Here is a 27,851-nt window from a genome sequence, read left to right on the forward strand (position 1 = left end):
ACTACATCATCCCTCTCCACTGTCAATGGACGTCACATAAATCACATTAGCGGGAACGGCTCTCATGTTTTCTTCGAGGGGTCTTTGGGTGCAGGACGAAGGATTCTCTGCTGGTAGAGAGGTGAGCGTGTTGCTCGGGGTCGAATGCAAAGGAGGAGAGAACGGTGAGAGGCGATATGGAGAGAATGGTGAACGTAGAGATGGAGAGGATACGGAGAGGAAAGATGAAGAGAATAGGTGGAGAGGTTATAGGTTATATCCTTCCTGTTTGGCTCTGTCCGGGGGTGTCAGCGAATGGGGCCACAGTGTCTCCTGACCCCTCCTGTCTCAGCCTCCAGTATTTATGCTGCAGTAGTTTATGTGTCGGGGGGCTAGGGTCAGTTTGTTATATCTGGAGTACTTCTCCTGTCCTATCCGGTGTCCTATGTGAATTTAAGTATGCTCTCTCTAATTCTATCTTTCTCTCTCTCGGAGGACCTGAGCCCTAGGACCATGCCTCAGGACTACCTGACATGATGACTCCTTGCTGTCCCCAGTCCACCTGGCCATGCTGCTGCTCCAGTTTCAACTGTTCTGCCTGTGATTATTATTATTTGACCATGCTGGTCATTTATGAACATTTGAAGATCTTGGCCATGTTCTGTTATAATCTCCACCTGGTACAGCCAGAAGAGGACTGGGCACCCCACATAGCCTGGTTCTTCTCTAGGTTTCTTCCTAGGTTTTGGCCTTTCTAGGGAGTTTTTCCTAGCCACGGTGCTTCTACAACCTGCATTGCTTGCTGTTTGGGGTTTTAGGCTGGGTTTCTGTACAGCACTGAGATATCAGCTGATGTACGAAGGGCTATAGAAATACATTTGATTTGATTTAGGTGGAGAGAATATAGGGAGATGAGATGTGGAAAGAGGAGTGGGTGGAGAGATGGAAATAACGGCGAGAGGCTAGATGGAGAAGGGACAGAGAAAATAGTTGCATAGATGAGATGGCGAGAATAAGGAGGAGCGTGCCAGTCACCTATCTAAGACGAAGCCCAGGGCCTTCTGTCTCGTCCCGGAGTAGACTGAGGGGCTCTTCTCCCAAGCCAGTATGTTGGAGGCATCGTGGAACAAGTGGATGTTGACCAGGTCAAAAGCACTGGGAGGGGACAGAGAGAGACGTATGTTAGTTGGACCCCAGGTAATTTCAGTTTGAGACCCCTGAACTACATGACTGACCTCTTGGCCTGTGGACCATGGGTATGGTTGTGTGAATGGAGCAGTGAGATGAATTTGTCTCGCCGCACTACAGGCAGACTGACATGTCCATTTCCCTCCTGGTAGTGCTACTGTTGCTAAGCCCGTCTCATCGATCTACTATATCAATCTCTGTAACTGTTTTTCTCAGAACATCTCACCTCAAGACGCTTATGCTGTTGACAAACTTCTAAATAAATACGCAAAATGTCCCCCTCACCCGTGTCCCTCTCGGTCATCCCTGTCCCTCTCTCTCTGTCTCTTCCTCCAAGTGCCTGTCTCGAGTCATGCCTGCCTCATTTAGAATGTTACCGTTTCAGCCCTTTTGTTCTCACGTCATCCTTCTATTAGATTACGACCCCCCCCCCCACCCGCCCTGCCCAAACGTTTGTATTCATCTCGCACAGGTTCAATTGTATGTAATGTTTTCTGTCATCTGTCATATGCAACTGCTGACTAACACGATTATACCTAATCCAATCCTGGCCCGTTCCTAGCTCGCTGTCAGTTGGGAGAGGGAGCGAAGTAAAGTCTCTCTCTCTCTAGGGAAGACTGACTCTACCTCTCCTCTGTCTATGAAGAACGGACCTGCAAAGCCCCATGGGATATACCCTATGGATAGAGGGGTAAAGCCAAAGTGACAGATACTGCGAGTGATACTGCTAGGCTTTACAGGTAGTCACAGTTGGACGTGACGCTGAAGTGCACCTGGAGGAAAAGCTGATATTCAATTTGATCCTAAGTGTAGCGTGAGATGTAACATGAGATGTGCTAAACTCACCAGTCAGCCAGAGCCCATCGAGTCCTGATAAAGCCTTTTCTGGACCACTTGCACTGCAACATAGGGAGGATACACATGCAGACTGAACGTTAGCATTGATAGCATGGAATTGAAACGTACTGCAGTGCACCAACAATCTCAACTGGCATACATAGCCAGTGTGGGCTATGCAAATGCAAAGACAAACTCTCTTCTGAGAGTTTTCTTTCTTCATTTCAGTAGGATTCGTATCATTACTATACAGCATATCAATTTTCCCTATATTTACATATTTGTCTAACCTGAGCCTCATAATATGTAACATAAGCCATTTAGCAGACACTTTGATCCTAAGCGACTTACAGTCATGCGTGCATACATTGTTTATGTATGGGTGGTCACGGGAATTTAGCCCACTATACCGTGGTTGCAAGTACCATGCTCTACCAACTGAGCTACAGAGGACCAGCACTGTCATGACAATGGGAAAACAGTATGACTTCCAAAGTGTTCTAGTGGCCTGACCTAAAGCCACCTGGTCAACCTCCTATAGCCTCACCCCATAGTGCTACTAACTGAGGGAATTACCCGGTCAGGAGTCCCAGCTCTCACACAGCATATGATTTACCATGAAGCTCGTTATTGAACGAGAGAAAAATTGACGCTTGCAACCGTCCTAATTTTGAACGCATAAATAAATAAATATTCCAGGGGCTTTCTGAGCATCCTAATGGGGAGTTAACCGTGGTGATGAATAAACTAATTATGGCCCAGGTCACATAATTACAAATTGACTCATTTTATTTAAAAACTTAGATGCAATTTTAAAGGCCTGAGAGCTATTTGATTGCATCTCACATCCTTCAATCTGCATTAGTACAAGATTAACTGTATCAAATTGAATTACATTAGCATACTTGAATTAATCTATACCGCCTGGCAGAATGTATGGGCCCAATTATACCCCACTGTCCAATATTGTGTGTGTTTGAGGTAAATCTAGATCGTTTTTCCATGAACGAATTGCACTCAAATATTTTGTGATCATTTTAAAAGACAAAATAATAAAACGAATAGTTTACACGATGTTGTCGTCGAAAATAAAATACACAGGAAGTACTTCTACCTTCAACAAAACAAACAGATGTTTCAAGGATATTGATTCAGTAATCACATTGTGACATTTAGGTGCTAAGAAGAGGTTTTTATGCATCATATTAACCCGACTTCCTGAGGGAGATTCATGTTCACTGTATATATGTGATGTGTGATATATGTAACATTTAAATTACTTTATTAAAGAGAGGATGCGGAAGAGGATGACGGGGAGGGGAGTGAGGAGGCAAGGAGAGGATGGGCTCCAAACCTGCACTCTTAATGCAGCGCGAAATACATTTCATCTAAAATGTCATTTAAAGAGCCATTAACTACAATCATAACATTTAAATCCATCACTTCCTGTCGTGCAACCTCAGATTGCCCCGCTTCCTCCTCCTATGACTGATTGACCCTTGTCGCCTTGTTTGGCTATGGCACCACGCACACACGCACACACACCCCTCCATTCATCAACACACAGTGTTGTCACACGGGCCTGGGAAATTCACAGACAGAGTGACAACCAACTACCATGTACCCAATCAAATACAAGGGTGTAATGTCTGCCTAAATGACTACAGTATGTGTTACAGGGCCAGGAAAACACCTGGGTCCTAGTGATTAAGATGTACATGCCCTATTGCTCTAGGTAAGACAAGTTGAAAAGCTGGGGGGGGTGACACAGGCTGAGGGTGAAGGCAGTAAAGGATTGAGGCTGACCTTCCATGGCCAGTGATGGGGTCCCCAGACTGTGACAGTGATGAACGGCTGTAGAGTGGGGGTCAGCCATGACAGCCAGGCTCCCAGCCGACACGGGACGGAGAGGCGAGTAGTGGAGAGCGGGCTATGGGGCCATCAAATGGATTCCCCATTACAGGAAGCGGCACCATAAACTCCCCACTTGTGTCCATTGGAAGTTTTCAGTTCCACTATCAAATGTCACGCGTGTCACGGTGGCACACACACTCCCATCTCCCCAGTCCTTTTTTAAATGTATTTGTTGACCTTTCCTATATTTCAGCTGAGACCCCCCCCACCCCCACTCAGACAGGGATCCCATCAAATAAGAAAGAGGGGTCTTTAGGACTAGGGTTTTACAGGACTGGAAAGATAAGAGAGATGTAAATGGGAAAAATAATCTGACCAACTGGGGACATTTTGCCAGTCCCCACAAGGAAAAAAGCTTTTTCGGGTTAGAATTAGTGTTCGATTTAGGTTTAGTGGTTAAAGGTAAGGGACATTTTGTATGGGAATCAATTGTGTTAGTAAAACAAGACTGTGTGTGTGGTGGGATTGAGGGGGGTCTCTGATTAAAATGTCCCAAACCAGTGATGTGTAGAGGGTGAAGGGAAGGACAAGTCCTTTATAGAGACCGAGGGGGGGACATTTATTTTTTAAATTTTACTAGGCAAGTCAGTTAAGAACAAACTCTTATTTTCAATGACGGCCTAGGAACAGTGGGTTAACTGCCTGTTCAGGGGCAGAACGACAGATTTGTACCTTGTCAGCTCAGGGATTTGAACTTGCAACCTTTAGGTTACTAGTCCAACGCTCTAACCACTAGGCTACCCTGCCGCCCCATAACAGAGGCTTGGGAAAGGGATAGGTAGCCAAGGGGACAAATATAGCTGGATTCTCTAGCCTACCTATTTCTCTCAAAATGGATCCTAGCAGCTAAGTCTTGGATTGTCTCTGGACCACGGACAGAAACAATACCACTTTCCCATTTAAAGGGACGGTGACTTGCCATGAAAATTGGAATTCCATGGCTGCCACATAACCATAATATAAGAGTTTACAAAAGGGTACTAAAAGGGTGTCTGACTGTAGTCCACAACCAATGCTTTAATGAGCAGATGTGTGGTAGAGAACAAGAAATACAAACTTATATGGACAATGATCACTTCCGTCCAATGGGAAGGGGACTTTAAGGTCTCGGTCGTGTACTTTATTTGTATAAGCAAATGACAAATCCTTATGATGGCATTTTTGGGGGGGAAGCATGCATTACTGCACCAAACAAAAAATACATACAGTGGGGCAAAAAAGTATTTAGTCAGCCACCAATTGTGCAAGTTCTCCCACTTAAAAAGATGAGAGAGGCCTGTAATTTTCATCCTAGGTACACTTCAACTATGACAGACAAAATGAGACTTACAGAAAACATTTGACCTCTGTCATTGCCAACAAAGGGTATATAACAAAGTAGTGAGAAATCAACTGTGGCTGGCTAAATACTTTTTTGCCCCACTGTACAAAGATGCATACATACATACATACATACATACATACATACATACATACATACATACATACATACATACATACATACATACATACATACATACATACATACATACATACATACATACATACATACATACTTGGGCAAGTTGAAAGGTTTGACGAAACAACAAGAAATGACAGCTTGCCAAATCCATCACATCAATTTTTCAAGAAGAAATGTGCCTGTTATTTTGTCCAGTTCCTTCTTATTCAGCTTTTCATTGAATGTCCCCCCCTCTCCTTTCTCCTCCACTTGAAGCCATAACTCACAGTCTGGGGAGTATGAAGGCAGTGTGTTTTGCATACAGGGAGGGAGAGGTTGTCATTTCAGCAGACTCAACCTAAGGGACTTGGGGTCACAGTAGGGTCCTGTTCACCTCAATTGGGGACATGGAGGTCTACATGGGACAGCAAGGGAGGGTATGTGTGTGACACAAGGTCTGACACACCCACCCACACCGACCAACCCAAGTGCACTCAAATCTAAGAGAAGCCAGGAAATGTCATTTTGTCTCGGTTGCATTGCTGGTATTTAACCAGCGCTGCCACTCAAACAGGGACTGTACCGACCAAACCCCTCCCACCATGATGTCAGCAGGCCATCTACGAGTGACAGTTTATTAATGGTGGACTGTAAAGGTAACGCTCAAGTGGAGAAAGAGAGGTGTTACGTCTCCGACGAGCCGCCTAAACTGTCTGCTGCTACATTCTACTGCATCACCTCTATGGGATGTAAAAAATAAAAAATGTAAAAAAGTAAATCATATAGATTCCAATGGAAAATAACATGTCTTAACCCATGCTCTCTGTAACGCACATATTCTAAGCTCCTGGCGAGGCCTTTTTTCTTGATTATCACGGTCCATGTGTGTATGCATGTCCTAGGATTTGGTTCCACAACACTCAGACCCAGAGCGGTACCCTGCAGAACCCAGTTGGGACCACATTGCGGGGCCCGTGGCGGTCCTTCTTGTCCCAGATCCCATGTTAATAGGATTCCTTAAGGCTGTAGATGGATGGCAAATCCAGGCGGTTTCATCTACTAAAAGACAGCATAAATCACCATGGGAAGAAGCCGGGGACGAGGCAGGGGTTATCGCGCGCCTGACTTCCTCATGAGATCTCTGCATTAAACCATTAGTGAAATTAATTCATCTTTCATAAGAGGTTTGAGCAGTATTTGTGATCTATGATAACAACCAATTTCTCACTAGCCGGGCGGGGGGACAAGAAAAAAATAGTCAGCCCTGATAGACTACACAAATCTGCTCTTTTTAAATGGGCTAACATTATCTGGAGTGCTGCTCTCGGAAGCATCATCCAAGATTCATAACCCAGCCGCGAAAGAGGAATAAAGAGAAATAAAGAGGAATAAATCAGGGAGCAAACTTTTCTCTTCCATGCGCTCGCTTTTAGCGCCGCTCCCGGTGTTGTTTGGTTTTGCCACTCGTCTTCGTAACTTACCGAACACCGCTTTCTTGTCATAATTGTAAACGACTTCACGCCTCAATCGACGTAATTGGTTTTAGATCATCTGCGAAAATGGCAAACTGGGGAACTCCAAGGTGGGGTGGAAGAGAAAGAGAGTGTGTGTGTGTGTGTGTGTGTGTGTGTGTGTGTGTGTGTGTGTGTGTGTGTGAGAAAGAGGCAGAAATTAGGAGACTGCGTCTGTGAAAGGCCGTATCCATCTCCTTTGCATATATTTGAGGAGGCGGCCGGTGGAGCGCGGTTGACAGATGAGCGGGGAGTATGGGGATGACACGCGGGCGGTCACGCTCTTTATTACTATATCAGCACAGCGCGACGCTACCTTATGATGTGGACCAAGCAGAGGAACCCACAGAACGAACAGACAGACACAGGCTGCATTACAAAGCATGGCGAGCAACCAAATGAAAGACTTTGCAATGCTGCCATCTCAATCTTTCACTGTTCAACTGAGCCTTGTAATAAATTAGCTTTTTGAGGGAACGTAAACTAAAGAAAAAATTCTGAAACCGAAATAACAGTCTTTTGTGAAAATGCTAAAGATTAAAGGAAAGTACTCCATAGATAAAATACACTGCCATAAATGTGTAATGGTACCAATAGTCATATGTTTTACTTATTTTATAAAACATATAGTTGTTGAAGAGTTGAAGTTGGAGGATTACATACACCTTAGCCATGTACATTTAAACTCAGTTTGCCACAAATCCTGACATTTAATCCTAGTAAAAATTCCCTGTCTTCGGTCAGGTAGGATCACACCATTATTTTAAGAATGCGAAATGTCAGAATAATAGTAGAGAGAATTATTTATTTCAGCTTTTATTTCTTTCATCACATTCCCAGTTGGTCAGAAATGTACATACACTCAATTAGTATTTGGCAGCATTGCCTTTAAATTGTTTAACTTGGGTCAAACGTTCCCGGGTAACCTTCCACACGCTTCCCACAATAAGTCGGATGAATTTTGGCCCATTCCTCCTGACAGAGCTGGTGTAACTGAGCCTCCTTGCTCGGAACACACGCTTTCTCAGTTCTGCCCACATACTTTCTACAGGATTGAGGTCAGGGCTTTGTGATGGCCACTTCAATACCTTGACTTTGATGTCCTTGAGCCATTTTGCCACAACTTTGGAAGTATGCTTGGGGTCATTGTCCATTTGGAAGACCCATTTGCGACTAAGCTTTAACTTCCTGACTGATGTCTTGAGATGTTGCTTCAATGTATCCACATAATTTTCCTACCTCATGATGCCAGTCCCTCCTGCAGCAAAGCACCTCCACAACATGATGCTGCCACCCCCGTGCTTCACAGTTGGGATGGTGTTCTTTGGCTTGCAAGCCTCCCCAAGTCTCCCCCTCCTCCAAACATAACGATGGTCATTATGGCCAAACAGTTCTATTTTTGTTTCATCAGAATATACGATCTTTGTCCCCATGTGCAGTTGCAAACCGTAGTCATTTTTATGGCGGGTTTGGAGGAGTGGCTTCTTCCTTGCTGAGCGGCCTTTCAGGTTATGTTGATATAGGACTCGTTTTACTGTGGATATAGATACTTTTGTACCTGTTTCCTCCAGCATCTTCACAAGGTCCTTTGCTGTTGTTCTGGGATTGATTTACACTTTTCGTACCAAAGAACGTTCATCTCTAGGAGACAGAACGCGTCTCCTTCCTGAGCGGTATTACGGCTGCGTGGTCCCATGGTGTTTATACTTGCGTACTATTGTTTGTACATATGAACGTGGTACCTTCAGGCATTTGGAAATTGTTCCCAAGGATGAACCAGACTTGTGGAGGTCTACAATTTTTTTTCTGAGGTCTTGGCTGATTTCTTTTGATTTTCCCATGATGTCAAGCAAAGAGGCACTGAGTTTGAAGGTAGGCCTTGAAATACATCCACAAGTACACCTCCAATTGATTCAAATTCTGTAAGTTAGCCTATCAGAAGCTTCTTATTGCCATGACATCATTTTCTGGAATTTTCCAAGCTGTTTAGAGGCACAGTCAACTTAGTGTATGTAAACGTCTGACCCACTTGAATTGTGATACATTGAGTTACAAGTGAAATAATCTGTCTGTAAACAATTGTTGGAAAAATGACTTGTGTCATGCACAAAGTAGATGTCCTAACCGACTTGCCAAAACTATAGTTTGTTAACAAGAAATTTGTGGAGTGGTTGAAAAACGGGTTTTAATGACTCCAACCTAAGTGTATGTAAACTTCTGACTTCAACTGTAGCTTACGCACATACATGTGCACGCACAATGACAACACGTACACATAAATAGAGTCTTTAGATGTAAAAGGTCAGTGAGACATGCTGTCATGATGGAACGGTGTTGCCATGCATCAAAAGCACAGGCAAGCCACAGTCGCTCATACGCTAGGTGCCTGAACATGGACTTCAACTGTACCTATTTCTTTTTAAATATTACGCAACATAAATCATTTTGATATGAAAAAATGTCAAAAACTATGCTATGCAAAAAGTGTTGAAAGTCCCAAAAATTGTGCATTGTGAAATTTAGAAAGTAAATGTTTTTTGTTTTTTTTAAGTATAAGCTATCACCAATATGTTTTCAGCTCTTGCAATACCTACTGCATTATGGGGACTAAATGCAACCACCCAAAATGTATTGTCAAGCTCCATGCCTTGCCTAAGTCATAAGTTATCTTTTTTTAAGATTGCGAAGTCAAGTCACATTGCTGTGTGGTGTACATTACTGACGGCACTACTGTTTATCAATCAAAGTCCCAGCACTTCAGGATGCAGTAGAGGCCGAGAGACAGTCCCACTCAGTCACTACAGCAACAGTGAAGTGATACACACCTCAGGGAAGTAGTCCTGAGGAAACTTCTCCTTCTCCAACATGGGTGTGCTCTCTAGTGTGTCTGAGTAGATCTCTTTCCCAACCACCTTCTTGAATTTCTTGGCTAAGGGGAAAAACACAGACAAAGAAAGCCAAAGAGGACGTATTAATACAAGACAAGCTAGTCGTTTAAGAGGCTATGATTCGCAGTCCAAACCTACTAATGTAGTTTAACCTACTAAGCAGTTTTGTAGATCTAGATGTAGTCATGCGTGCATAAATCCAGGGCTTCATCAGGCTACTACTCCACCTGCTGGTTGTAAGTGGAAGTATCTATAGAGGTTCTCCTGCACAGATTCTCCACGCCTACCCTGTCTAAGATCAGGTTGCGTGTTGTACTTCCACGGAGGCCTTAGATGATCTGTTGTTGAGGCGATCCAAATAGCACCGGGATGGGCAACTTTGATGAGTGTGTGTGTGTGTGGGGGGGACCACAAAACTGAACTCATCATGAGGGGCAGCAGTGGCTCGCGGGTCTGTGTACCCACATCCATACCCAAACACGCAGCCAGAGCAGGCACCAGACTTTTGGGGGCCTTCCGTTACATTTTGTTGGGGCAATTTGCTGTGGAAATTGCACCTTGTGTATTCTGTATATTCTAACAACAGGAAGTTGAGATATATATATAAAAAATAAAAAAAGTTTTCTGTGGGTGATTGATCCGCGGGCCTAAAAAACGGGGGGCACCCCCAATCCATGAAACAGCGTGATGCCGTGACCTATACTCATAAGATCAGTATCAGAGATCTTGAACTAAATGAAGGTTCCTAGAACTAAAGGGTGTTCCTCTCGGATCAAAGGGGAGTATGTTTTACATGGCGCTATGCCCTTCAGTTACACAAAGTTACAAACATTCAAAAGGTGGAAAATATCTCAGCGGTCAAAACGGTTTGGCATGGCAAAGATCTGACACTGATCCTATGAGTATGGGTCATGGCCTCTGCGTAAGTGCAAAACATAACCTGAACTGGGGTCAGAGCCTAAAAACGTCTTCCACAGTCACGTGACACCTGGAACCGTTTCCATGAAGAGTTTCAGAGTAGCAGGGCTTATCTAGGATCCGTTTGGACTAGGTTATAATGAATGGACAGGGGGTACCTGATCAGCAATCCTACTCAGACGCTTAATGGATTAATATGGATCCTGGCAAATGCGGCATAGTTCTTTACCAAGGAAGCAGGCGAAACGATTGATGTAGGCTACAAAGTTAACATTTTTATTCAGTCCAGTAACATCTTGTACAGTGTGAATGAGCTCATTCTGGACATATCCTAATCCCATGTAAGAGAAGCATGTTGTTTTCCGAGGGGGTTTGATGGGTGAAGGTGAGGGTGTGTGCGCGCGTATATGCCTGCTGATGTGTGTGCGTGTGTGTATCCATGTCCGCATGCATGTGTGTGTGTCCTCTCACCTCCCCCCCCATCGCCCCGTCCTTCACTGGGGGTGAGTGCATGGTGCTAATGCTGACTCTGGTGTAATGGGAACGACGTTGTGGCTCCACATCTATATCCCCTCTTTTAATTAGCCTGGCCGCCGGGCCCCTGGCCCTCTGACACCCCGGGCTGATGAGAGCGCCGTAACTGTCCAATAACCTCTGTACACAATTACCGTGGAGCCCGAAATCTCATGAATTAAATCCTAATATTAACAAGCATTACCATTCTATCGCTCACTTTACGTTATCTTCCCCAGTCAATGTCAACTGTACTGGTTTTGATGGAAGTGGTGATTGGCCGTGTAGGGTGTTATACAGAGGGGGACTGTGAGAGAGCAGGAGTGGAGATTTCATTGGGGGAGGGGGGCGACTCACCTTTGAAATCAAACTGCTGGATGTTTTTCAATGATTCGTGAAGGAAGTAGCAACTTCCTAGTGCCTGGAAAAGAAAAAGAAAGGGTGTGAGATGTGGGAGAATTGTTCCCCCACCATTCAGTCAGAGATGATTGGAAAATAACGAACCACAAAATGCGCAATAGAAATAAAGATTGGTTCCAGGTAGTACGAAGCTCCATTCATTTGTAGAGTTTTGATGTGGAGAGCAACAAGGTATAACACTAACCATCCCAGGCAACAGATCACGCCACTATTCCCCACAGCAGATATCGAATGAAAATCCCGTCAATGGAATATACAAGCAATATAAGTAGTGTGTCGTATACTATCAGTGTAGGGAACTATCAGCACAGTGCAGTGCATTCAATACAGAGTCCTCAGACCCTACACTTGGTACAAGGCCTCCTGATGTGAAGAATAAATCATTCCAGTTGATCAAAAGACACATTCAGATGGACTTTGGAACATCCAAAGACCTACTTCAATAGGATTAAAATCGTCATTTCTGAAAAGAACAATCAAAACACAAAAGCTTCCCCAGTCTGTAGACAACCCAAACAAACTCACTGAGGGGAAAAAAATACAATGCAGGGGATTTGATGCAGTTCACAGTCCACTACACCACAACATGCTTTCTCCGTGCTTTTTACTGTCCTCTTCACATCCGTGCAGTAGAGGAAAAGACTGCTCTTGGTCCTCTGGGTCTTTGAGATAGTGAGCCCTCAGCCCTTGCTTGAGGGTTATTTAGTCATTGTTCCTGCTGCCCACATCCCTCCTTTCTCTTCCTACATTGCAGCACACAAAGCACAGAGAGGAAAAGAGAGGTTAGAAAGAGATATTAGGGAGAGAAGGAGAGAGTGAGAGAATGAAAACACAAACATGTGAGAGCGAGAGTGTGTGTGTGTCAGAGAGAGAGCGCAACAGAGGGAGAAACTCCCAAAATACTGCAGTAGACCAGTTAAGTCATGTGCAGGTAGTGGACTGGGTAGTGGTGGGACAAGGAAGGGCGCATGAGATGCAGAGAGAGAGAGGGAAAGAGAGAGGCATACGTCTCCCTAGAGGGGAGAAGACGGACACCAGCGGGAGAGAGAGAGAGCGAGGATAGTCCGATTTTGTGCCGTTGTCCTTTGAGGCGCGGAGCAGACGCCCTCTCTGGCAGGGGGGGAGAGTTTGGGGGCTCGCCGGGACGGCCCTGCATTATTTATGAGCGCCGGGACATCTTGAGATTAAACATAGGCTGATTTGTCAAAAGCACAAACATGAGGTCCTGCCCATCTCCTTGACACGGAGGTTCATCCAACGGAAAACACTGTCGCACATTTAACTGACGAGAACAGTGGCTGGTGACCCAGGCCCACCACTGCACACTGCTCCTTCCACCTTCCTCCCTCCTTTTTCTGAAGGACAGAAAAGTGAGGGATGGAGGAAAAGCGGGTGGACTCGAGGTCAACTTTCTCCACAGCAGCAGGACGACTTCCATGACGGGCCCCGTTTATTTGTCTTCGCTTTTCTTTGTTATTTTTCACCTCAAACTGCCACTGACAGAGTGAGAGGGGGGGGGGGACATGAGGGGGAAAAACTGTGCTAGAAGTCAAAAGGATACTTCTGTTATTGTTTTTGTTGTTGCTGCTGCTCATTTTTTATTTGGTATGGATCCAGAATAAATAGTAATAAATAGGCTCGGGCGATATACCGTACACTGGGGTAATTCATAACACAGATGGTCCGATTTTGAATACCGTTCCCCAAAAATAGTGCTATACCACTGCTTACAACTATAAGTTAAGTATAACTATAAGATATCAAAGATGTGTCAAATCAATTATATCCAGCTAACAAGTCCAGCTATGCATTTGGTTTCCTAGCTTGCTAACTGTGGCTAGATGTCCAGATCAAGCTTCTTGCTTACAGCAGAGAAATTCAATCCCCTCCTGGAGGAAGATCCCTGTACCTAAATTGTTTCGTGCGTCAACATATACAGTGGGGCAAAAAAGTATTTAGTCAGCCACCAATTGTGCAAGTTCTCCCACTTAAAAAGATGAGAGGCCTGTAATTTTCATCATAGGTACACTTCAACTATGACAGACAAAATGAGAAAAAAAATCCAGAAAATCACATTGTAGGACTTTTAATGAATTTATTTGCAAATTATGGTGGAAAATAAGTATTTGGTCAATAACAAAAGTTGATCTCAATACTTTGTTATATACCCTTTGTTGGCAATGACAGAGGTCAAACATTTTCTGTAAGTCTTCACAAGGTTTTCACACACGGTTGCTGGTATTTTGGCCCATTCCTCCATGCAGATCTCCTCTAGAGCAGTAATGTTTTGGGGCTGTTGCTGGGCAACGCGGACTTTCAACTCCCTCCAAAGATTTTCTATGGGGTTGAGATCTGGAGACTGGCTAGGCCACTCCAGGACATTAAAATGCTTCTTACGAAGCCACTCCTTCGTTGCCCGGGTGGTGTGTTTGGGATCATTGTCATGCTGAAAGACCCAGCCACGTTTCATCTTCAATGCCCTTGCTGATGGAAGGAGGTTTTCACTCAAAATCTCATGATACATGGCCCCATTCAGTCGTCCTGTTCCCTTTGCAGAAAAACAGCCCGAAAGCATGTTTCCACCCCCATGCTTCACAGTAGGTATGGTGTTCTTTGGATGCAACTCAGCATTCTTTGTCCTCCAAACACGACGAGTTGAGTTTTTACCAAAAAGTTATATTTTGGTTTCATCTGACCATATGACATTCTCCCAATCTTCTTCTGGATCATCCAAATGCTCTCTAGCAAACTTCAGACGGGCCTGGACATGTACTGGCTAAAGCAGGGGGACACGTCTGGCACTGCAGGATTTGAGTCCCTGGCGGCGTAGTGTGTTACTGATGGTAGGCTTTGTTACTTTGGACCCAGCTCTCTGCAGGTAATTCACTAGGTTCCCCCGTGTGGTTCTGGGATTTTTGCTCACCATTCTTGTGATCATTTTGACCCCACGGGGTGAGATCTTGCATGGAGCCCCAGATCGAGGGAGATTATCAGTGGTCTTGTATGTCTTCCATTTCCTAATAATTGCTCCCACAGTTGATTTCTTCAAACCCAGCTGCTTACCTATTGCATATTCAGTCTTCCCAGCCTGGTGCAGGTCTACAATTTTGTTTCTGGTGTCCTTTGACAGCTCTTTGGTCTTGGCCATAGTGGAGTAATGAGTGGTAATGAGGTAGGTAATGAGTGGAGGACAGAGGAGCCTCTTAAAGAAGAAGTTACAGGTCTGTGAGAGCCAGAAATCTTGCTTGTTTGTAGGTGACCAAATACTTATTTTCCACCATAATTTGCAAATAAATTCATTAAAAATCCTACAATGTGATTTTCTGGATTTTTTTTCTCATTTTGTCTGTCATAGTTGAAGTGTACCTATGATGAAAATTACAGGCCTCTCTCATCTTTTTAAGTGGGAGAACTTGCACAATTGGTGGCTGACTAAATACTTTTTTGCCCCACTGTACATATATTTTTTAAATAGCGGTACTTGTGTGCACGAGGTAATAGCGTATATCCCGGTATGGTACAGAAACGGTATGACCTGGATTCCACACCACCCTAGTAATTAAGCTAAAACAGAAAAAGACTAGTCTAAAATATATGACTTCCACTCAATTAAACTAAACCACCCGAACCATCCACAATTTCTAAACCACCCGATTTATGTTCAAATACGCAAACATTATAACATTATGTAGGTCTAGCCTATCGTCAACAGAGAATCGAAATGGAATCGAAAAAGGACTGGATTTGCTTGTTTACTGCACAGGTATGGGCCAAAGCAACATAATAACTCATAGGCCAACTAGTTGCAGCCATGGGTTGCTGCACGCTCATAAATACTCAGTGGACATCGATTACTCCACAAAACTCAGCGAATGCGACCGTCCAAAATAGAATTGATACGATGACTTTAAACAAATCGCAATGAATCAAACTTCAAATAAATGATAAACAATTGTGCCTAAGTGGCTATCTGTGTAATCACGAAAAATCTACTTAACCTCTAGCCTAATAAATATTTATTTGGCATCAGGGTTCAAAACACCGACAGGCTGGTTTAATGCTCCCCCCCAGCCTCAGGCACTCTTCATGAAGAACCTATTATTAGTGGGCTGCAATTAATCCATTTGTCTCTGGACATGACAGGTTGAAAATATTAATTAGAGACTGACTGCGCCGACAGGATATGCTTATCTTTTTACCAGTGGCTTTACAATGGCCTGTGTCAAGCGTACGTTTGTCACGTCCCACTTCATTGATTAGCTGCCAGATTCACTTGAAATAATTAAAAGTATATTTTACATATTTATAAACCCCACTGTCACGACCGCTACTTAATTTTCCATTAGTAAAATGTACTCTAAGTGTGACTGGCAAGGGCCAGGGGGAGCTCGGAGAAAAGAGTAATCGCCATAATTGTAGACAGAAAGACAATGACCGCTCCATAAAAGCCAGGTTTTATTGCCCAAACGGGCAATGCTCTCTCTTATCGGGAGTCGTATAGGCCACACCGCTGTGACTAGATAAGCACACTTACACAACGGAAGCGGTATCGGTGTGTGTGTATGTAGGGACATAATCAGGGTTTTAGTGAGGTCCGGAAGAGGGGGGTCGTCTCCGAACCATTTTTTTTTATTTTGAAGTCAAAGCTCATTTACTGCATTTCTATTCAATTTTTTAAAAATGTATATACTAATTTGAAGAACAGCAAAAATTAACAAAAATGACCCCAGCCATTATCACCGTGGCGGTTTTAGGTTAATTCACCTCAGTCAATATACAAACACATGGCCCATTAAGACTCCAGTGGGCGATTGAGATGAGACGAACAACCATCGATATAAAAGACAAAACATGACATTTTATTATTTGTATTTTGATTGCATTTCAATGTAGGCCTATAGGGAACATAGGACACGTGGAAATGTTCATATTGAGACATACCTTTTTTCTAAGTTCCTAACGTGTTTGATAAGATTAGTGCTGACTTTCTCAGGGGACCGCACATGGGGCCCAACCACAAGTTTGGGAACCACTGTACTCCTCTGCTTCCTCCTGCATACATTGCAGCCTACCTCAGCCTCACCACTGTGCGCCACATCCCTGTCTATCTCAGTAGCCTCCTCTCTGTAAAGCAAAGTTATGAGAACTTAGTAGTGAATGTTTTGCTATCCTTTTGAATATCCCTTTGAGCATGGTAAAGTTATTCTACTTTGGATGGTGTATCAATACACCCAGTCACTACAAAGAAACAGGTGTCCTTCCTAATCCAGTTGCCGGAGAGGAAGGAAACCACTCAGGGATTTCACAATGAGGCCAATGGTGACTTTAAAACAGTTACAGAGTTTAATGGCTGTGATAGGAGAAACTGAGGATGGATAACATTGAAGTTACTCCACAATACTAAACTAATTGACAGAGTGAAAAGGAAAACCTGTACAGAATAAAATATCTCCAAAATATATATCCTGCTTGCAATAAGGCACAAAAGTAATACTGTAAAAAATGTGGCAAAGCAATTAACATTTTGTCCTGAATCCAAAGTGTTATGTTTGGGGCAAATCCAATACAACACATTACTGAGTACCACTCTCCATATTTCCAAGCATAGTGGTGGCTGCATAATGTTTATGGGTGTGAATGCTATCATTAAGGACTGGGGAGTATTTCAGAATATTAAAAAAAGAGAATGCCAAGCTGTCATCAAGGCAAAGGGTGATTTGTTTAACACTTCTATGGTTACTATATGATTCCATATGTGTTATTTCATAGTTTTGATGTCGACACTATTATTCTACAATGTAGAAAATAGTTTTAAAAAATCAAGAAAAACCCTGGAATGAGTTGGTGTGTATATATATATATACACACACACACACACACACACACACACACACACACACACACACACACACACACACACACACACACACACCAGTTAAAGCAGAATTACTTTCCCTTTGTTCCTCAACTGTAGTGTATGATACACAATTGTCAATCTCGGAGTCTCTACTTTTATCCAATGTAAAAAAGTTTGCTACATAAGACTAAATGGAGCCGGTCGGTCACATATGTAGTCACGGCCCTGTGTGTATGACAGAGAGAAAGAGAGCAAGAGCGCAGTACACAGACAGTTGACATTTCCAAAAACCCCAGTAGATAAGGGCTGGAGAGTTGAGAGATCCAGAAGCCTGCGTAGTCTGTTTCACTGAGTGCTATATCGATACTGTGCTGCAGAAATTAGTTATAGTATATGAAAAGTAGTACGGAATCAGTGACCTCTAATGGATTTTCTGCATTTAATGTGAAAAATGAGCCATAAAGCAAACATAAAAGTAATAATTTTTCTCCATTCCGCCCTGAGGAGCACAGTCTGTCCCAAGAGAGTATCCTCAACACACTCCCGTGTCACCAGTGTCACTGTGCACTTCTGGGGGGCAAATACCATAATATCCTCAAGCCACCAGCGATGCAATGCACTGAATATCCCGAGGAGCATTTTGAGACAGTGACAGAGAGAGAGAGACACACACAACTATTTCAGGAGCCCGTTATAAATTAAGTCAGATAAGGAGAGTTCCAAACAGGGACAGCATGGATAGTGCTCACTACCGTCAGAGGGACAGTTAAAATGGGACCAGTGTTATCTAAGGCAGTGGATGGCTGTAGTGTACCTGCTCTGGGAGCTAAGGATGGCTTATCTCCATGGGGTTTCTATAACATTTGATTTTTCCGGCCTAAAATATTGTGCCCTCTCGGTCCAGGCAGGGCCAAATGAAATGTGGAAATGGGCTATTCAGCTACCCAACAGCAGCTGTGTCAGTCTCCTCGCAAATAAATCCCTGGAGTCCCCTCATCTGTCAAGTCACGTGAATACACACACACTCACATCATATACAGTTGAAGTCGGAAGTTTACATACACCTTAGCCAAATACATTTAAACTCAGTTTTTCACAATTCCTGACATTTAATCCTAGTAAAAATTCCCTGTCTTTGGTCAGTCAGGATCACACCTTTATTTTAAGAATGAGAAATGTCAGAATAATAGAAGAGAGAATGATTTGTTTCATCACACCCCAGTGGGTCAGAAGTTTACATGCACTCAATTAGTATTTGGTAGCATTGCCTTTAAATTGTTTAGCCTGGGTCAAACATTTCAGGTAGCCTTCCACAAGCTTCCCACAATAAGTTGGTTGAATTTTGGCCCATTCCTCCTGATAGAGTTGGTGTAACTGAGTCAGGTTTGTAGGCCTCCTTGCTCGCACACACTTTCTCAGTTCTGCCCACAAATGTTCTATAGGATTGAGGGTAGGGCTTTGTGATGGCCACTTCAATACCTTGAATAGGTTGTCCTTAAACCATTTTGTCACAACTTTGGAAGAACGCGTCTCCTTCCTGAGAGGTATGACGGCTGCGTGGTCCCATGGTGTTTATACTTGATTACTGTTGTTTGTACAGATGAACGTGGTACCTTCAGGCGTTTGGAAATTGCTCCCAAGGATGAACCAGACTTGAAGGTCTACAATTTTTTTTCTGAGGTCTTGGCTGATTTCTTTTGATTTCCCCATGATGTCAAGCAAAGAGGCAGTGAGTTTGAAGGGAGGCCTTGAAATACATCCGCAGGTACATTTCCAATTGACTCAAATGATGTCAATTAGCCTATCAGAAGCTTCTAAAGCCATGACATCATTTTTTTGAATTTTCCAAGCTGTTTCAAGGCACTGTCAACTTAGTGTATGTAAACTTCTGATGCACTGGAATTGTGATACAGTGAATTATAAGTGAAATAATCTGTCTGTAAACAATTGTTGGAAAAATGACTTGTGTCATACACAAAGTAGATGTCCTAACCAACTTGCCAAAACAATATTTTGTTAACAAGAAATTTGTGGAGTGGTTGAAAAACGAGTTTTAATGACTCCAACCTAAGTGTATGTAAACTTCTGACTTCAACTGTAGCTTACGCAACATACATGTGCATGCACAACGACAACACGTACACATAAATAGAGTCTTTAGATGTAAAAGGTCAGTGAGATATGCTGTCATGATGGAACGGTGTTGCCTGAACATGGATACGGACTAATCTAAAGGGTACACAATTCCCTCATTGGTTGCCATGCAGACAGTCTTCAACCAACCTCACACTACATTATCCAACACCCCAAAGACACTGTAAATTAAACAAGATTGCACCACAACGATAGTTACTCAATGCATCATGTCTATAATGAAGACTTAGTGTCGCAGTTTTACACGTAAGTCCTACTTTGAACAAGCAATACATTCTATGGCGTTACTTCAACGGTTATCCCGACCAGACAGGGCGCAATGAGAGAGCTAGACCACTTGATATTCAAGGACCAGGCTTACTTGTGCGCCTTGTGTGGAGGGGAAGCTCTGCACAAATCTCCAATACTGCACAAACAAGCTGTTTGTCATCCTCTGCAATGAAAACACCCCGGGCAGGAAAAAGCGTCAATAGAGAAGGCTTGCTTTTCAGCAGAGAAATACAGATCGAGAGCGCTTTAGTACTTTTACCCCCCCTCCCCCTCCCCACCCGGCACTGCCATACGTGTTTGCGAAGCACCACTCACAGTCCAATTGATTGAGTATTCAGAGTATTGAGCCACAGTGTCTATTATTCATCGTCTGGTGGAAGGCCCGACTGGATACACAGACAAAACTCTCATTAAAAGTTATTCTGTCACTTCCTCTTACTTGAAAAACAGGCTGAATGTTTAGCCATCGATCAAGGAGCCCTTGTCAATGGGGGGTGTTTAGAAGACGGTGGTGCCATAGGTATTGGGCACGTGGTACGTGCACACAGACCTCACAGGGGGATCTAGCAAAGGAATACAAAGGTGCCATTCTTATAAGGCAAGAGTCTAGACCTCTATGCTTTGAAGGGAACTGAGCTGGGTAACTTCTGGAAAGCAGAAAGCAGCTCCTGCTCATTATTCTAAGATCCAACCCGGAAATTGGAGTGACATGCACACATGATTGATCTCCAAATCCACTGATTTTATTTTCTTTCGAAGAAAATATTCTGGATGGGTCTAAACAAGGACGTAATTGGGCCAAACCCACAGCGACGGCCTGACCTGCCAACAATCAGGCCCCGATCCCAAGGTTGGCTGCCTCCCTAGGAAATATTGTGCATTCATTTCATTTAGTCTCCCCTCCAACATCCAATGGTTGAAGTTAATTCAATTGCTTGTCCATTGTGTTCATCCACTTCCAAAGTTAATGATATTGTGCCTGGGAATTAAAGAGCATTTTATAAAACGCAAGGGATGGGAGCTGGCAGGCACTACATTGGCCAGTTGAACCTTGTCAGTCCTCGGGCTGGTGGACCTTCTAATTAGCGCTGAAATGGATGCTTCCATCTGCCAATTTCCTGCCACGCTCATCAGTCGTAGCAGTCGCTCCCCTAACCTGCCCGCCGGGGGGCTCTAAAGCAATAAAACCATCACGGGAATGACGTTCAACAAAAAACAAGAAACCAGAATATGTTGTCTCTACCTAATATGATTCAGACTTTAAAAAGAGGCCTTCTAATGCCTTGGGATTTTGCTCTGTATAATATCACTGGTTTCTTCGGGTGATATAGATTGAAGAGTTGAATAACTTCATTAAAAAGGTTCGATATAGAGTACATAATAGCAGGTTCCATTTTCAAAGGAGGTTCTTTTAATACATTTTAATTCCGCGAAATAAAGAAGAATTCACAGGGAGCTAAAGATATACCTGAAACGTGACACACTATCTTCATTTGATGTCGCAGATAATTAGGAAATGCAAACTTCTAGTGTATTCAATGTTAAAAATGCTTCTAAAGTGTTTCATTTCAACTTAAAACGTCAGACTTACAATAATGTCCATTAATTATAATCCACATAATAATTCACATTACCGCTTGCTGCAGGTTTATTTTCCCTGCTGTGAGAAAATGTTCAAATTAAGATAGTACATCCGTAGCTATTTTAATGAATTGACATTTTCTATGAAACCCCTTGCTGTATCCTTGAACCCAAGGCATACCAAAAGGTATTCAAGGTACCTATAACACAAATATCAATTAGAATATTAGATCTCCAAATTGCACTCAATAAATTGGTTTTAGAAGAAGCCCAATTTTCAGTGCAGGAGCAGAAGCCCGTTAAAAAGGAACGAATGATTCATGTTTGTATATTCCAACTGCATATTTGCTAATACTGTGCTGCAACTTCAGCACATTTTAACGAGGGTATAAAATCAGGACATCAAAGCAAATGAAAATTACACCTGTGGTGCCTGTTATGCCGCTGACCTGCTTAATGGCTGTGGAGTGTGCAAGCCAAGCTCGACAGCAGATGGAAACATTTGGGTGAGCTACTTTATTAAAAATGTTAAAACAACGACATAATCCAGTTCTAAACTGCTATGCTAAGGTGCAAATCCCTTCAGTCTTACAATTGCCGTTCTTGTTTGTATTGTAGCATCTAAATACACAAAGCATGTGTAAGTGATCAAGCTGGGATGAGTTATTCACCTCAAATGAAAAGGGCTGGCTAAGAGCGTGTAGCGCCGGGCAATGTGGCTTGTTTTGGAGTGGGGCCATGAACAGCCTGTAATGGTGCAGTACTTTTCGCATCATACTGTTTTGGATTCAAATGTTGGGAACTAAACTTAATGTTGAGGATATGTGGGGCCTTTAAAATGATTTTACCTGGCCATGAAGTAGCAGAGAGCGCTATAAAAAGGTTTGATAAGGCCAGACAACTCCTTAGCAGCTGTACCACTCGCTAGAATGTGATGAATAGAATTATATAGAATAGAATTCATGACACGACAGAGCAGAGTATATACTAATTAAGAAGATCCCATAACCTATATAGCTATATGACAACAGGATGCAACACTAATTTGGTGACAAACTGAATAGCATAGTAACTCAGACAACATGACATGGCTTCGAGGAAATTGCTCGATATCTGTTGCCCAGACGAGGTCAAAGTCCTAGTTTCTAACTGCAGCAGACAGACATCTGTACGGCGACATGAAAGGACGTCTTTCTCCGAAATCTAATCTTCCTTTGAAACCTATCTTCAAATAAACCGGTGATTTAAAAAGGCCAGTGTGGTGAATAACCACTTTCTTTAAGTAAATATGCGGTTAAGGGGCTAACGAGATTATTATTATTTTTTTTAAGATACGCAGATGATGAATATTATCTGCATTATTAGATTGGCCTAAAAAAAGGTTGAACAATGGAGGCATCCATTAGTAATTAATATGACATTACCTCCTCCTCTCTTGCGTTCGAACCCATACATGGCTGCCAAGGCCATTATTCAATAGTTATGGAAGCTGGGGATAAAATGCCTTTAATATACTTCTTCTCATTAATGTAAATCATATTTTGCTATGGATGTCCAATAATCCAAAATAATATTTCAACTTGTAATTTTTTTCTCATCAGAAAGTAGTCCCATTAGGGGGGGTTATACGCTCATGCAAATGCAAGGTCTTTGAGCCTATTGATTTTCCCTCAGCTTTGGGAGAATGCCGCTAATGTTGTCATGGACTGTTCATCAATCTAGATTGTTATCTGATTTAATATCTAGCCTATTCCTATTGGTTCATTTGTGTTATTCCTAATTGGATTAGGATCATACAGGCAGAGAAGGAAACAAATCTAATTTTAAGTGTGTTCAACAGAGGGAGGAAGTTTGCAATGACTTAGCTATGTTGCACTTGCACTTTTTAACAATATGTAGGTTAATTCACGTCCACATCACCATGGCAGAGCAACCACTGACAGTGGCAGCTCTCCATGTCAATAAATTATCAGTGACGTGATGGCAGGTCAGTCAGTCAGCACGGGGCCATAGGCAGCAACTTTGATTTTTTTCCCTGTCCCATGCTGCCAGTGGCTACAGGATGTGGCCTTGCATTGACGAAGTGGCCTCCTTGGCTGTCCAATGAGATACAGCTTTATTGCCAGGGCCCACAATTAAATATATTAGTTTGGGGCATCTTTGCGGAATCCGTCAGTCCGCTCCGAGAGGGATTGATCAGAATGTACTCCATATCTCTGCATCAACAACCTCTCCTACTCCTTCCATACGGACACAACTCTTCATAAACCATTCATATGGTGGTTGAGGGTGACACGTCAAAGGGACAATTCATGGACTTTAATATGGCGGCCGTGTGTGTCAACTCCTTGGACATGAGGTCTTGTCCCTCTCCGAGCCGGGACAGCCGAGGGGCACAAAAACGTTGGAGGACAGGTTTCAGTTTTGAGGGCAGAGACAAAAATTATTTCTCAGGGTAAGAAAATAAGCAGCTTTCTCCTTGGTACTGGCAGAGGCGTTCTCAGAGCACAAACAGTGAGCACAGGACCGTGAAGCTTTAGAGGACCCAGCAAAACACACGCAGTCGGTTGGCTCGGCTAACACCCGGGTCTGGTCCTTCTTTGTGGTCTCTTTGTCTTTATGTAAAAAACCAATGCTTGCCGATGATGTGTTATGTAAAATTCCCGGCGCTTTATTTAAATGGTTGGATATCCTCCATGCTAGCTTAGTTATACTCCAGTGCATCGACCCAAGAGCACATGGCTGCAGCATGAAAAGCCAAATGTAAATGGGAGCCTCAGCCTCTCAGATAACAAAAATTATGGCATGCTTTAATAATAATAAATATAAAACCGGAACAGAGTGAGGGGGACTTTTCAGATGTCCTTTCTTATGCGTACAATCGCCGCATCAATCAGACCCTTTACTAGCCCCCTTAAAAGGAAGCATTGAGATGTAAGTGAGCTGAGGACCAGTGCTCCTGTAAATACAACATCCAGGGAAAATGGGATTTTTGGGCCCACGTAAGCCTGTAAGCTGTCTCCTGGGCCCTCTGTGTGCTCCTTTCAAAGCTCTCCAAATGACAGAGAAGCACTGTATATCATTAGGTCATGTGAGAAGAGTAGAGGGCCGGAAAAAAAAAGAGGCTCTGTTCAGTAAGATCAGAATGTCCTTAGAACTACTCAAAATCAACAAGCCACGTTTCAAATCATCTGGATATAAATGTGCGTTGATTGGACTCTGGTCGTTTACGTTCTAAAGATTCCTGCATTTCCTCGTCATTTGGCCCAAAAGCTCGTCCCAGTCACAAACATACTAAACAAAACGCTCCTGTAATTGTGCGCGTGACATATTCGTTAAACCCACGGTTTACACAGAGTTCCACAGATATATCTTCCACAGAGGAACAAGTGAGGCATACAGCTGAGGGTTCCAGGACACGAGACCTCCGTGCTCCGCGACCACTGTGGAAACCCTCAATCTCAGGGCCCAACGGGATGGCTTTGAAAGGTGTTCCCCGCAAGAAGCGTAGAAATGCAATTAGGCCGTTAAAATGAAGGAGGTTGAATCTGTTTAAAAGAGCATCACATCCAATCTAATTAGCCAGCTCTTTAATGAGTTAGTAATTAGCGGAGGAGTGCCTCACACACAGGATGCCACTGTGGGCTTGAACGTGTGCAGCAGCCCTGCTGACTGGGGAAGACTGTGATTAAACCCCACTTGGAGAAAATGACTTACAGAAATATGGTTACAGTTACTTTATTCCTTTATAAAAAGACAAATTCTGTGTCCTCGAGGGGTTCAAATCAAGTTTTACATCGTTATAGCCAGATTATTAATTTCAACCAATTCCCGACCGCATGTAAAAATCCCTACTTTGCCCAGGCAGACCTATTTGATGCGAATCACACGGTCTGGCATGGTGAACATCAAATATCTTCCCCGATGTTTGGTGTTCGACAAAAACAAAACTGACAATGGATCATAAAGCAGCGGCATCCGCCCTCCTCGGAAGCCAATAGCAGATTTCATCAGGGAGCTCCAGAGGTCCCATGGTAGGGCTACCACTGTTCATTTCTACCCAGCGCCGCCCCTCTTCTGCAGGGATGCGCTCTGCCTCTGACCCCCAGCACCTTGGAGACTGTATTCATTTTCCTGACAAAAATCAATTGGAGAAGGTTGGGAACGAGGAAGAAAGGGCTCATTATTGGACCCGCAGAAGGAGAAGTAAACCCACCCCCTCTTTTATGGACCATAAAAATATATATCAAAATAATAATCACATTTTATTCGTCACATACTTCATAGACAACAGGTGTAGACTAACAGTAAAAAAAATGCTCACTTACTTTTCCAACAATGCAGAGTTAAAGATTTAAATAAATAGTGACAGTGAACAACGAATAAAAAAGATTGAGTCAAAAATAACATGGCTATAGAATATATAGGGAGTAGAAAATAACATGGCTATATACAGCGAGTACCAGTACCGAGTCGATGTGCAGGGGTACGAGGTAATGGAGGTAGCTATGTACTGTACAAATTGGTCGAAGTGACTAGCAGCAGCATATGTGATGAGTGTGTAAGTATGTGTGAGTGTGTGCGTATAGAGTGTGTGCGTATAGAGTGTGTGCGTATAGAGTCTGTGCAAGAGAGTTGGTGCAAAAAAAAGGTTCAATGCAGGTCGTCCGGGTGGTCATTTGATAAGCTACTGAGCAGTCTTCTTTAGAAGTCTTATGGCCTGGGGGTAGATGTTGTTCAGGGTCCTGTTGGTTCCGCTTGCAATGTGGTAGCAAGAAAAACAGTCTGTGGCTTGGGTGGCTGGAGTCGTACAATTTTTAAAAAAAAACAATTGTTTTTAAAAGATAGTATTGAAGTGTTGAGATGTGAGATGGGGGGCATACAACTGCACATTTCAAGCATGTGGATGTTTCAATTTGTTCAAATTGGTCTATTTATGCACTACTACTACCACCGAAGCAGAGATGCAAAACATGATCCAAAATCAGATTAGGAAACTGTGTGTGTGACAAGAATGAACCGATTCTATTTCAGTGTAGAGTAAAAGAGATTGGGCCTAGGTACAATTGCGGCACAAATGCCAGATGTGATTTTATCAACCATAAACACACATCTGTGTCACAACAAAGCCAGGAAGACCACGCCATTAAAATAAAATAAAATAGATCTATAATTGTCAGAGAGGAGAGCGAGGTACACACCTACAGTATATAACCAGTAGAGGAGGCAACAAAAAGGACAAAAAACAGGAGAAAGAGACTGCACCACCAAGAAGGACTACGGAAGTAAGAGGACTGGACTGCTATATGCAGAGGGAGTAGGGGAGGGAGTGAGGGAGAGCGCAGTCGGTTTTTTGTGTTTAAAATATGCCGCACAACACCTGCTAATTCTTTTAAGTGCCTCTGTGGTGAGAGAGGTGCCTCTGTGGTGCATGCGGTGTGTGAGGTGGTGTGGCGGTTTGGTTATTGGTTGATGTAAATGGACGGCTGTGTGACTAAACAATCCAAGAGCATAAGAATAAGGTGATTGGATGACAGTGTGGAGTAGAAGGCCTAAGCTGGGCCACCCCAGGCCTTGCCAAGTCCATTATGTGTATTGGAGACATCCATGAGGATCCAGCATGGGGAGATTTGCCAGGCAGGGGTAAAAGGTGTTGCACAACAAGTGCCTCATTGCTGGAATGGCTTCCACCCCACGACATCTAGGTGTTGGTAATGCAATGAGCAGAGAGCCTGGGACCTTCACAACCTTTTTCAATCTGCTTTGGTGCTTTTGGACTGTTTTAAGAACCTACGCTGGCTCAAGGACGTTTTGACTTTGCTGCACCCCCCCTCCCCCCACACAGTTCAATGAATTGTAAATAAACATAAAACAAAAACAGAATGTTCACGCGCAGCCCACACAAGACTATTATTCAGTTCAGGATTGTGTTTCTCAAGCACAAAAATGTTAAGATAATCGTTGTTTTACAAAACATACATCGACAGCTTTATTGGAGCAAGACTACACATATCAAGACTGTGGGGGATCAGCTTCTGAGATTGCCGTTGCAATATAATCAGCCCTTCTTGATATATTTACAGACAACTATGGTTTAATTCCTGTCAGATCTATAGGTTTAAGTGCTACCTTGACCTAAAATGCACTTGTGTGTGGAGAGATTGTTTGAGTCGTCTCTTCAGAGACAGGTGTCAATACGGTAAGTTCCACAGCTATAATTACGCCAAAACAGGCCGGTTTAGAAGAGAAACCTTTTTTTGTCCTGGAGAGAAATTGCTTGGATTCGAAGTAACGATTTCTCTCTGATATTAACCAGCTGTACGTGACACGTGGCTGGAGAGCCCAGATCAATTCCACCAGGGAAGTGTCCTGTTTTCCGA

The 27,851-nt window shown here is 43.2% G+C and overlaps 1 protein-coding gene across 3 annotated transcripts in view; it reads right to left on the bottom strand.

Annotated features, from left to right (window-relative positions):
* Positions 1-27,851, bottom strand: part of LOC112253060 (inositol polyphosphate-5-phosphatase A-like) — a 185,894-nt gene that overhangs the window by 59,342 nt on the left and 98,701 nt on the right. For all 3 annotated transcript variants that reach the window (XM_024424939.2, XM_042323055.1, XM_042323059.1), the window contains exons 5-8: positions 11,547-11,610; positions 9,696-9,799; positions 2,014-2,066; positions 1,015-1,134 (exon numbers count right to left, since the gene is read on the bottom strand). In XM_024424939.2, the coding sequence (XP_024280707.2) occupies positions 1,015-1,134; positions 2,014-2,066; positions 9,696-9,799; positions 11,547-11,610 (341 nt within the window). The remainder of the gene's footprint in view (positions 1-1,014; positions 1,135-2,013; positions 2,067-9,695; positions 9,800-11,546; positions 11,611-27,851) is intronic.

The sequence above is a fragment of the Oncorhynchus tshawytscha genome, linkage group LG01 (assembly GCF_018296145.1).
Source record: "Oncorhynchus tshawytscha isolate Ot180627B linkage group LG01, Otsh_v2.0, whole genome shotgun sequence".
Classification (NCBI taxonomy): domain Eukaryota; kingdom Metazoa; phylum Chordata; class Actinopteri; order Salmoniformes; family Salmonidae; genus Oncorhynchus; species Oncorhynchus tshawytscha.